Source organism: Coregonus clupeaformis, unplaced genomic scaffold (genome assembly GCF_020615455.1).
Source record: "Coregonus clupeaformis isolate EN_2021a unplaced genomic scaffold, ASM2061545v1 scaf0485, whole genome shotgun sequence".
Taxonomy (NCBI): domain Eukaryota; kingdom Metazoa; phylum Chordata; class Actinopteri; order Salmoniformes; family Salmonidae; genus Coregonus; species Coregonus clupeaformis.
The window spans coordinates 265885-278587 of NW_025533940.1; the positions used below are offsets into that span (position 1 = coordinate 265885).

Sequence of the window (12703 nt, forward strand, 5' to 3'; positions counted from 1 at the left end):
GGTCTCCCGGTCGCGGCCGGCTACGACAGAGCCTGGATTCGAACCAGGATCTCTAGTGGCACAGCTAGCACTGCAATGCAGTGCCTTAGACCACTGCGCCACTCGGTCCAGAGTTTATCCTAGTCATACCATACGGTCTGGTAACTATAGGGTCCAGAGTTTTTCTTGCTCAGGTCGGTTGGGAGGTCAGGAAAAACTCCTGGTCCTAGTCATCATCATTGATGTTCTGCTTTAATAATAATAAGTCTAGCGATTCAGATTTCCTTTCTGTTGTCACTAATATCACTCCATACAGCAGTATATTTTTCTGTCCAGGGGGTGTACTTATATATCAATATATTATAATATCAGACGCTTTTATCCAAAGCGACTTATGGGCCGTTCTGGTTCACTCTACAGAAACAGGAGATCAACTCCTGCCCTATGGGCCATTTTGGCTCGGACAATGTTTTTATTTTTTTAATTAAATTTTTTACAGCAGCCTCAGATTCCCTTTCTATTAGTACTAATATCACTCCATACAGCAGCCTCAATCAGATGGCAGTTCAGGCAATCAATCAGACGGCAGTAGGAGGGTGTCCGCCGTTCCTCCCGTTCAGAGACATCCTCCGTAGGGACCGGGTCCTGAAGGATCCCTCAGGGTGAATACTGTCTGGTTTATCCTCACACCTGAACACCATGAGGAACCCATTCCTGTAGTTCTTATTCATCCAGCCGTACAGGAGCGGGTTGGCGAAGGTGGAGCACATGGCTATGATGTGGAAGAGAGTATAGATGAGCTTGTATTGTCTTAAGCTGAGCACCAGGTCTAGGTCGCTGGCTAGTTGAAACACGTGGAAGGGCAGCCAGCATGTGGCGAAGACTACGACCACCATAACCAGCATCTTGGTGGTCTTCTTCCTGCGCTGGACGGAGTTGATGCGGCTCGCTGGACTCACGTGGTTCTTCAGCTTCACCCAGATGCAGATGTAGGCGTAACTGATGATGGATAGTGGCAGCACGTACTGCAGCAGTAACATAGACAGGCTGTAGATGACTCCATCTCTGCTGCTGCCGTGGGGCCACTTCTCATAGCAGACTGAGATGCTCAGGTTGATGGACGGGATCTCCTCCTGACGGTACTCTCTGAAGATGGCGAGCGGGCCGGCCAGCATGGCGGACAGCGTCCAGGTGAGAGCCATGATGAACAGGCTGCTTCGCCAGGTGAGGCGCTGGCCCAGGTGAAACACGATACACCTGTAGCGCTCCAGAGCGATGACGGTCAGCGTCAGGATCGATACATGCACGCTCAGCGCCTGGGCGAACGGGACCATGTGACACAGCACCGCGCCAAACTTCCACTCGTCGAGCAATGTATAAACCAGTGTGAACGGTAAACACAACGTATCCACCAACAGGTCGGCCAGGGCCAGGTTAGCTATGAAGAAGTTGGTGACTGTCCTCATGTTCCGGAAGTGGATGATCATGTAGATGACTAGGGCGTTGCCTACCAGGCCCAGTAGGATGATCAGACTGTACGCTGTGATCAGAGCAGCCTGGACTCCTACATGCTTGGTGATGTCAGAGTGGAACCCCGGCCGGTCGAAGTGGAGGTTGAGACTGTCGTTCCCCAGGATGCCTTGCTGCCAGTGGGTGGAGTTGGTGTCCATGTGGACTGGCAGGCCTGGTGCTAGGTCGGCCGTGCTGTTGGAGGGGTCTGGGGGGTCCAGGGGGCTCGTGTTGTCTGCTGGGAGGGAGGGAGGATCACTGGAGCTGGTCAGTCAGTCCAAATACAGTCTATATAGTCCAATACTGATTGTAACACTGCAGAGTCCAGTCACTGAGGCCAAATAGTCCCTGGTCCAGTCCAGATACACTGGGAGCACTGTCTGGTCTGGTCAGTCTACTGGTAGGGAAGACAACACTGTCTGGTCTGGTCAGTCTACTGGTAGGGAAGACAACACTGTCTGGTCTGGTCAGTCTACTGGTAGGGAAGACAACACTGTCTGGTCTGGTCAGTCAGCTGGTAGGGAAGACAACACTGTCTGGTCTGGTCAGTCTACTGGTAGGGAAGACAACACTGTCTGGTCTGGTCAGTCAGCTGGGAAGTCCAGATACCTGCAGTGGGAGAAACAACAGATGGAACATTCTCAGTGATAACGCAGAGGTCAGGGGTCAGGGTAAAACAAGAGCCTAATATGGGTTGTTAGCTCTCTGAGTCTGGAGGAGGATACAGATAACTTAGGGAGGTTCCTAGATAACCCTGGAGGAGGATACAGATAACTTAGGGGGGTTCCTAGATAACCCTGGAGGAGGATACAGATAACTTAGGGAGGTTCCTAGATAACCCTGGAGGAGGATACAGATAACTTAGGGAGGTTCCTAGATAACCCTGGAGGAGGATACAGATAACTTAGGGGGGTTCCTAGATAACCCTGGAGGAGGATACAGATAACTTAGGGGGGTTCCTAGATAACCCTGGAGGAGGATACAGATAACTTAGGGAGGTTCCTAGATAACCCTGGAGGAGGATACAGATAACTTAGGGGGGTTCCTAGATAACCCTGGAGGAGGATACAGATAACTTAGGGAGGTTCCTAGATAACCCTGGAGGAGGATACAGATAACTTAGGGAGGTTCCTAGATAACCCTGGAGGAGGATACAGATAACTTAGGGGGGTTCCTAGATAACCCTGGAGGAGGATACAGATAACTTAGGGGGGTTCCTAGATAACCCTGGAGGAGGATACAGATAACTTAGGGGGTTCCTAGATAACCCTGGAGGAGGATACAGATAACTTAGGGGGTTCCTAGATAACCCTGGAGGAGGATACAGATAACTTAGGGGGTTCCTAGATAACCCTGGAGGAGGATACAGATAACTTAGGGGGTTCCTAGATAACCCTGGAGGAGGATACAGATAACTTAGGGGGTTCCTAGATAACCCTGGAGGAGGATACAGATAACTTAGGGGGGTTCCTAGATAACCCTGGAGGAGGATACAGATAACTTAGGGGGGTTCCTAGATAACCCTGGAGGAGGATAAAGATAACTTAGGGAGGTTCCTAGATAACCCTGGAGGAGGATACAGATAACTTAGGGAGGTTCCTAGATAACCCTGGAGGAGGATACAGATAACTTAGGGAGGTTCCTAGATAACCCTGGAGGAGGATACAGATAACTTAGGGAGGTTCCTAGATAACCCTGGAGGAGGATACAGATAACTTAGGGGGGTTCCTAGATAACCCTGGAGGAGGATACAGATAACTTAGGGGGTTCCTAGATAACCCTGGAGGAGGATACAGATAACTTAGGGGGTTCCTAGATAACCCTGGAGGAGGATACAGATAACTTAGGGGGGTTCCTAGATAACCCTGGAGGAGGATACAGATAACTTAGGGAGGTTCCTAGATAACCCTGGAGGAGGATACAGATAACTTAGGGAGGTTCCTAGATAACCCTGGAGGAGGATACAGATAACTTAGGGAGGTTCCTAGATAACCCTGGAGGAGGATACAGATAACTTAGGGGGGTTCCTAGATAACCCTGGAGGAGGATACAGATAACTTAGGGAGGTTCCTAGATAACCCTGGAGGAGGATACAGATAACTTAGGGGGGTTCCTAGATAACCCTGGAGGAGGATACAGATAACTTAGGGGGGTTCCTAGATAACCCTGGAGGAGGATACAGATAACTTAGGGGGGTTCCTAGATAACCCTGGAGGAGGATACAGATAACTTAGGGGGTTCCTAGATAACCCTGGAGGAGGATACAGATAACTTAGGGGGGTTCCTAGATAACCCTGGAGGAGGATACAGATAACTTAGGGAGGTTCCTAGATAACCCTGGAGGAGGATACAGATAACTTAGGGAGGTTCCTAGATAACCCTGGAGGAGGATACAGATAACTTAGGGAGGTTCCTAGATAACCCTGGAGGAGGATACAGATAACTTAGGGGGGTTCCTAGATAACCCGGAGGAGGATACAGATAACTTAGGGGGTTCCTAGATAACCCTGGAGGAGGATACAGATAACTTAGGGGGGTTCCTAGATAACCCGGAGGAGGATACAGATAACTTAGGGGGGTTCCTAGATAACCCTGGAGGAGGATACAGATAACTTAGGGAGGTTCCTAGATAACCCTGGAGGAGGATACAGATAACTTAGGGAGGTTCCTAGATAACCCCGGAGGAGGATACAGATAACTTAGGGAGGTTCCTAGATAACCCTGGAGGAGGATACAGATAACTTAGGGAGGTTCCTAGATACCCTGTAGGAGGATACAGATAATTTAGGGGGGTTCCTAGATAACCCTGGAGGAGGATACAGATAACTTAAGGGGGTTCCTAGATAACCCTGGAGGAGGATACAGATAACTTAGGGGGGTTCCTAGATAACCCTGGAGGAGGATACAGATAACTTAGCGAGGTTCCTAGATAACCCTGGAGGAGGATACAGATAACTTAGGGGGTTCCTAGATAACCCTGGAGGAGGATACAGATAACTTAGGGAGGTTCCTAGATAACCCTGGAGGAGGATACAGATAACTTAGGGGGGTTCCTAGATAACCCTGGAGGAGGATACAGATAACTTAGGGGGGTTCCTAGATAACCCTGGAGGAGGCTACAGATAACTTAGGGAGGTTCCTAGATAACCCTGGAGGAGGATACAGATAACTTAGGGGGGTTCCTAGATAACACTGGAGGAGGATACAGATAACTTAGGGAGGTTCCTAGATAACCCTGTAGGAGGATACAGATAACTTAGGGGGGTTCCTAGATAACCCTGGAGGAGGATACAGATAACTTAGGGAGGTTCCTAGATAACCCTGGAGGAGGATACAGATAACTTAGGGAGGTTCCTAGATAACCCTGGAGGAGGATACAGATAACTTAGGGGGGTTCCTAGATAACCCTGGAGGAGGCTACAGATAACTTAGGGAGGTTCCTAGATAACCCTGGAGGAGGATACAGATAACTTAGGGAGGTTCCTAGATAACCCTGGAGGAGGATACAGATAACTTAGGGGGGTTCCTAGATAACCCTGGAGGAGGATACAGATAACTTAGGGGGGTTCCTAGATAACCCTGGAGGAGGATACAGATAACTTAAGGGGGTTCCTAGATAACCCTGGAGGAGGATACAGATAACTTAGGGGGGTTCCTAGATAACCCTGGAGGAGGATACAGATAACTTAGGGGGGTTCCTAGATAACCCTGGAGGAGGATACAGATAACTTAGGGAGGTTCCTAGATAACCCTGGAGGAGGATACAGATAACTTAGGGAGGTTCCTAGATAACCACGGAGGAGGATACAGATAACTTAGGGGGTTCCTAGATAACCCTGGAGGAGGATACAGATAACTTAGGGAGGTTCCTAGATAACCCTGGAGGAGGACACAGATAATTTAGGGGGTTCCTAGATAACCCTGGAGGAGGATACAGATAACTTAGGGAGGTTCCTAGATAACCCTGGAGGAGGATACAGATAATTAGGGGGGTTCCTAGATAACCCTGGAGGAGGATACAGATAACTTAGGGAGGGTTCCTAGATAACCCTGGAGGAGGATACAGATAACTTAGGGAGGTTCCTAGATAACCCTGGAGGAGGATACAGATAACTTAGGGAGGTTCCTAGATAACCCTGGAGGAGGATACAGATAACTTAGGGAGGTTCCTAGATAACCCTGGAGGAGGATACAGATAACTTAGGGGGGTTCCTAGATAACCCTGGAGGAGGATGCAGATAACTTAGGGGGGTTCCTAGATAACCCTGGAGGAGGCTACAGATAACTTAGGGAGGTTCCTAGATAACCCTGGAGGAGGATACAGATAACTTAGGGAGGTTCCTAGATAACCCTGGAGGAGGATACAGATAACTTAGGGAGGTTCCTAGATAACCCTGGAGGAGGATACAGATAACTTAGGGAGGTTCCTAGATAACCCTGGAGGAGGATACATATAACTTAGGGAGGTTCCTAGATAACCCTGGAGGAGGATATAGATAACTTAGGGGGGTTCCTAGATAACCCTGGAGGAGGATACAGATAACTTAGGGGGGTTCCTAGATAACCCTGGAGGAGGATACAGATAACTTAGGGGGGTTCCTAGATAACCCTGGAGGAGGATACAGATAATTTAGGGGGGTTCCTAGATAACCCTGGAGGAGGATACAGATAACTTAGGGGGGTTCCTAGATAACCCTGGAGGAGGATACAGATAACTTAGGGGGGTTCCTAGATAACCCTGGAGGAGGATACAGATAACTTAGGGAGGTTCCTAGATAACCCTGGAGGAGGATACAGATAACTTAGGGAGGTTCCTAGATAACCCTGGCTTCTCAATATATACCCTGATATACAACCTCTCTCTCTCTCTCTCTCTCTCTCTCTCTCTCTCTCTCTCTCTCTCTCTCTCTCCAATATTGTGCTGTTGTTTCTAGGTTGTAATTTGTGGAAGTCTATATAATTCATGATCAGTAGGCATCTCTTCTATCCTTCCTTACTGTGTGTTTATAGAAGAGGGCTAGAGGAGAGAGATACAGTGGGGGAAAAGTATTTAGTCAGCCACCAATTGTGCAAGTTCTCCCACTTAAAAAGATGAGAGAGGCCTGTAATTTTCATCATAGGTACACGTCAACTATGACAGACAAATTGAGAAAAAAAATCCAGAAAATCACATTGTAGGATTTTTAATGAATTTATTTGCAAATGATGGTGGAAAATAAGTATTTGGTCACCTACAAACAAGCAAGATTTCTGGCTCTCACAGACCTGTAACTTCTTCTTTAAGAGGCTCCTCTGTCCTCCACTCGTTACCTGTATTAATGGCACCTGTTTGAACTTGTTATCAGTATAAAAGACACCTGTCCACAACCTCAAACAGTCACACTCCAAACTCCACTATGGCCAAGACCAAAGAGCTGTCAAAGGACACCAGAAACAAAATTGTAGACCTGCACCAGGCTGGGAAGACTGAATCTGCAATAGGTAAGCAGCTTGGTTTGAAGAAATCAACTGTGGGAGCAATTATTAGGAAATGGAAGACATACAAGACCACTGATAATCTCCCTCGATCTGGGGCTCCACGGGGCAAGATCTCACCCCGTGGGGTCAAAATGATCACAAGAACGGTGAGCAAAAATCCCAGAACCACACGGGGGGACCTAGTGAATGACCTGCAGAGAGCTGGGACCAAAGTAACAAAGCCTACCATCAGTAACACACTACGCCGCCAGGGACTGAAATCCTGCAGTGCCAGACGTGTCCCCCTGCTTAAGCCAGTACATGTCCAGGCCCGTCTGAAGTTTGCTAGAGTGCATTTGGATGATCCAGAAGAGGATTGGGATAATGTCATATGGTCAGATGAAACCAAAATAGAACTTTTTGGTAAAAACTCAACTCGTCGTGTTTGGAGGACAAAGAATGCTGAGTTGCATCCAAAGAACACCATACCTACTGTGAAGCATGGGGGTGGAAACATCATGCTTTGGGGCTGTTTTTCTGCAAAGGGACCAGGACGACTGGTCCGTGTAAAGGAAAGAATGAATGGGGCCATGTATCGTGAGATTTTGAGTGAAAACCTCCTTCCATCAGCAAGGGCATTGAAGATGAAACGTGGCTGGGTCTTTCAGCATGAGGAGGGAGTTGAAAGTCCGTGTTGCCCAGTGACAGCCCCAAAACATCACTGCTCTAGAGGAGATCTGCATGGAGGAATGGACCAAAATACCAGCAACAGTGTGTGAAAACCTTGTGAAGACTTACAGAAAACGTTTGACCTGTGTCATTGCCAACAAAGGGTATATAACAAAGTATTGAGAAACTTTTGTTATTGACCAAATACTTATTTTCCACCATAATTTGCAAATAAATTCATAAAAAATCCTACAATGTGATTTTCAGGAAAAAAAAATCTCATTTTGTCTGTCATAGTTGACGTGTACCTATGATGAAAATTACAGGCCTCTCTCATCTTTTTAAGTGGGAGAACTTGCACAATTGGTGGCTGACTAAATACTTTTTTTACAGCTGCATGGAGGACACTGTTATTGTTTCTGTGTCCTGTGCCTCCACCACAAAACCAGGACACTGTTTACTGTTTCTGTGTCCTGTGCCTCCACCACAAAACCAGGACACTGTTTACTGTTTCTGTGTCCTGTGCCTCCACCACAAAACCAGGACACTGTTTACTGTTTCTGTGTCCTGTGCCTCCACCACAAAACCAGGACACTGTTTACTGTTTCTGTGTCCTGTGCCTCCACCACAAAACCAGGACACTGTTATTGTTTCTGTGTCCTGTGCCTCCACCACAAAACCAGGACACTGTTTACTGTTTCTGTGTCCTGTGTCTCCACCACAAAACCAGGACACTGAAATGACACTAGGGCTGCAAAATTCCTCCGGTAACTTTCCCAAAATTCCCAGGTCCAGAAATCTTGGTTAGTTTGGAAGATTCTTGATTCCCCGGAATCAGAAGGGAGTAAGCATGAAATCCAGAATACTCCCATTTCTGGAAAACCTGGGAATTCTAGGAAAGTTACTGATATTTTGAAAGCCCAAATGACACCCTAATCCCTATATAGTGCACTACTTTCAAGCCCAAGTAGGGTGCTATTTTAGAACTTTCACACCTCCCCTTGATCAGCACTAAATTAGCCAGGAGAGGAGTTAATTATTGTATTTTTTATTGAACTTTTATTTAACTAGGGACGGGGGCTGGGATTACATTTCCAATCTAAAACAGTTGTGCACTTCAAAGTAACTTTAAGCCGAACCCAGGTTGTATCCCAATTGCACCTTATCCCCTAAATACGGTCTCTGGTCAAAATCGATGCACTATATAGGGGATAGGGTGCCATTTGGAACGCACAAACACAGTGTGAAGAAAGCACCTTGATTATTTGCACAAGAAAAACTCTGTAGATGGTCGCTAAATAGCATCTATTAATTTAAATTCAGTGCACACCACACGCATGCTGCTCTGGATCATACAGGATTCAGACTGTCAGGATAGTGCACTCACCCTCCTCCTGCCAGCTAGCTTGCGCAATAGGTGATGATGTCAAATGAAAATGTACACTTTACATTTTGTGCAAATTTGAGGGTGTTCTTGGACCGTGAGCTTGAGGAAAAACAGAATCATTACTGGCTCAAAAACAATCCAGGAAGGTTGAGTCCCAAATGGTACCCTATTCCGCATACAGTGCACTACTTTAGATATGATCTATTATCTGATATGATCTGTTATCTGATATGATCTATTATCTGATATGATCTGTTATCTGATATGATCTATTATCTGATATGATCTGTTATCTGATATGATCTATTATCTGATGTGATCTGTTATCTGATATGATCTATTATCTGATATGATCTGTTATCTGATATGATCTGTTATCTGATATGATCTGTTATCTGATATGATCTGTTAATTGATATGATCTATTATCTGATAATACCATATCTATTATATGTAGGGGTGAGATTATATATTATCTGTAGGTGTGAGCTAACTTATCTGCCCTCCCAGCACCTCATCCCTCTCAGCCTCCAACCCTCCCAGCACCTCATCCCTCCTAGCCCCATCTCCAACCCTCCCAGCACCTCATCCCTCCTAGCCCCATCTCCAACCCTCCCAGCACCTCATCCCTCCTAGCCCCATCTCCAACCCTCCCAGCACCTCATCGCCTCCTAGCCCCATCTCAAACCCTCCCAGCACCTCATCCCTCCTAGCCCCATCTCCAACCCTCCCAGCACCTCATCCCTCCTAGCCCCATCTCCAACCCTCCCTGCACCTCATCCCTCCTAGCCCCATCTCCAACCCTCCCTGCACCTCATCCCTCCTAGCCCCATCTCCAACCCTCCCTGCACCTCATCCCTCCTAGCCCCATCTCCAACCCTCCCAGCACCTCATCCCTCCTAGCCCCATCTCCAACCCTCCCAGCACCTCATCCCTCCTAGCCCCATCTCCAACCCTCCCAGCACCTCATCCCTCTCAGCCTCCAACCCTCCCAGCACCTCATCCCTCCTAGCCCCATCTCCAACCCTCCCTGCACCTCATCCCTCCTAGCCCCATCTCCAACCCTCCCAGCACCTCATCCCTCCTAGCCCCATCTCCAACCCTCCCAGCACCTCATCCCTCCTAGCCCCATCTCCAACCCTCCCAGCACCTCATCCCTCCTAGCCCCATCTCCAACCCTCCCAGCACCTCATCCCTCCTAGCCCCATCTCCAACCCTCCCAGCACCTCATCCCTCCTAGCCCCATCTCCAACCCTCCCAGCACCTCATCCCTCCTAGCCCCATCTCCAACCCTCCCAGCACCTCATCCCTCCTAGCCCCATCTCCAACCCTCCCAGCACCTCATCCTAACACAGATACAAATGGAAGGCCAGAAGGAATTCAGACTGAACTATGAAAGCAGAAGCATACTGCATGTGTCTGGGTCACATAAATAAGGCTTGTCGATGAATACATCTATCTGGGTTCGTGGGTTTGTGTTTATTATCAGGCTGTACTGAGATTGGGACTATAACAACTGCCTTCCTACACTTAGCGTTATAAAACAACCTTCCTTCGTTCTCAGCTCTAATCACTCTGTGTCAATGTGTCGCTGTCAGCAGACATATGGTGATAGCAGACAGACAGACAGACAGACAGACAGACAGACAGACAGACAGACAGACAGACAGACAGACAGACAGACAGACAGACAGACAGACAGACAGACAGACAGACAGACAGACAGACAGACAGACAGACAGACAGACAGACAGACAGACAGACAGACAGACAGACAGACAGACAGACAGAAGGATAGAAAACAGGTGCTGTTTATCAGAAGTACTAGGTGCTTAGTGATTGTCTCCAGGGCTTTGTAAAGAGCAGGCATTTGACTCCAGTAAGCTGTAACCTGCCATGAACCCACACAAAAAACAACTACTGCATTGTATGCTGTAGACTTTTACTATTGATATATAAATCTCATGATTTATATACGACACTAAAGTAAACTCACCATCGTAAATCCCTATTCAAAATCTAATGACGACGCTTACTGTGTGTTGGGTTTAGGCTATATGGATGTTATTTGATTATGTCTCAGTAGCCTATATTTACCAAAGGCAGTGCTAATGCATTTAATCAGAATCCATCACGCTGTATCACTGAAATAGGAGATGATCAAAGTGTGTGTGTTAAGCTACAGATGGAATTTTTGATCCATAAAATATGACCCGTGATATATACCGTCGCACTTCGATCATCACATTAAAATATGACCCGTGATATATACCGTCACACTTCGATCATCACATTAAAATATTACCCATGATATATACCGTCGCACTTCGATCATCACATTAAAATATTACCCATGATATATACCGTCACACTTCGATCATCACATTAAAATATTACCCATGATATATACCGTCACACTTCGATCATCACATTAAAATATTACCCATGATATATACCGTCACACTTCGATCATCACATTAAAATATTACCCATGATATATACCGTCACACTTCGATCATCACATTAAAATATTACCCATGATATATACCGTCACACTTCGATCATCACATTAAAATATTACCCATGATATATACCGTCACACTTCGATCATCACATTAAAATATTACCCATGATATATACCGTCACACTTCGATCATCACATTAAAATATTACCCATGATATATACCGTCACACTTTGATCATCACATTATGAACCGGACAATCAAGTCATTTTTAATAATGTCAATGCATGCTCCAAATCAGTTCCATATTAAATGTACAGGTGAATCTTCAGTAACCTATCCACCCATTCAAATACTCACCCTTACCCCCTTAGTGGTTGGCTATAGCTCCTTGGTAAACGGGTCTTCAAATGAAATGTTGTACGGAACAAGTGAAAATCCTGAAGCTCCTCCTTAGCAGAGAGCGGAGCAGAGTGAAGTGAAGCGCACATATTGCTCTCTCTCTCTCTCTGTCTCTCTCTCTCTCTCTCTGTCTCTCTCTCTCCTGTGGACTACACTCTCACACTCTCTCTCTCTCTCTCTCTCTCTCTCTCTCTCTCTCTCTCTCTCTCTCTCTCTCTCTCTCTCTCTCTCTCTCTCTCTCCCTCTCTCTCTCTCTCCCCCCTGTGGACTTCTCTCTCTCTCTTCTCTTCTCTTCTCTTCACTTCTCTTCTCTCTCTCTAGCAGTTATGTTCGCTCTGCTATTCCAGCGCACCCCACTGTATAGAAGCATGCACAGTGCTGGAGCCACACACGGAACACACGCAGACCCCGTATATAGTAGATAGATTGCCCTGACTATATAACAATAATACATTATTTTCCTGTTGATTTTAAACAAGAACCCATGTCAAATTAGAAGAACCCAAATCAAATTATGCCCACTGCTTCTTTCAATGGTAGTTCTCTCTCTCTCATCCTCAGGTTCACCTTGCTGGTGTTTTCATCACCAAAGTGGTCAACAGTTTTTCCATTACTGTGGTTGATGCATAATTCAACCTAACAAGCAGGCACTCTTCTTCTTCAGGTTTCTGGGTCCACATTGTTATGGCACACAGATGGGTACAGTGTTTTCCCACACAATAGCCCCTTAGTGGAGTCATTTACCTTGCTGGTCATTTACTACAACATGGACCTTGTTGTGTAAAGTGTAAACAGGATCATTTCTGGAATTGTTAGTGTCACCGAAGGTCATTGTCTG

At 46.6% G+C, this 12703-nt stretch overlaps 1 protein-coding gene across 1 annotated transcript; it reads right to left on the reverse strand.

Annotated features, from left to right (window-relative positions):
• Positions 1-477: 477 nt before the first annotated feature.
• Positions 478-11909, reverse strand: LOC121559929 (neuropeptide Y receptor type 2-like). Its single transcript, XM_041872958.2, has 2 exons — positions 11824-11909; positions 478-2097 (listed from the first exon to the last, which is right to left on the reverse strand). The coding sequence occupies exon 2, from the start codon at positions 1647-1649 to the stop codon at positions 558-560; it is 1092 nt and encodes a 363-aa protein (XP_041728892.1). The 5' UTR covers positions 1650-2097; positions 11824-11909; the 3' UTR covers positions 478-557.
• Between the last annotated feature and the right edge of the window lie 794 nt (positions 11910-12703).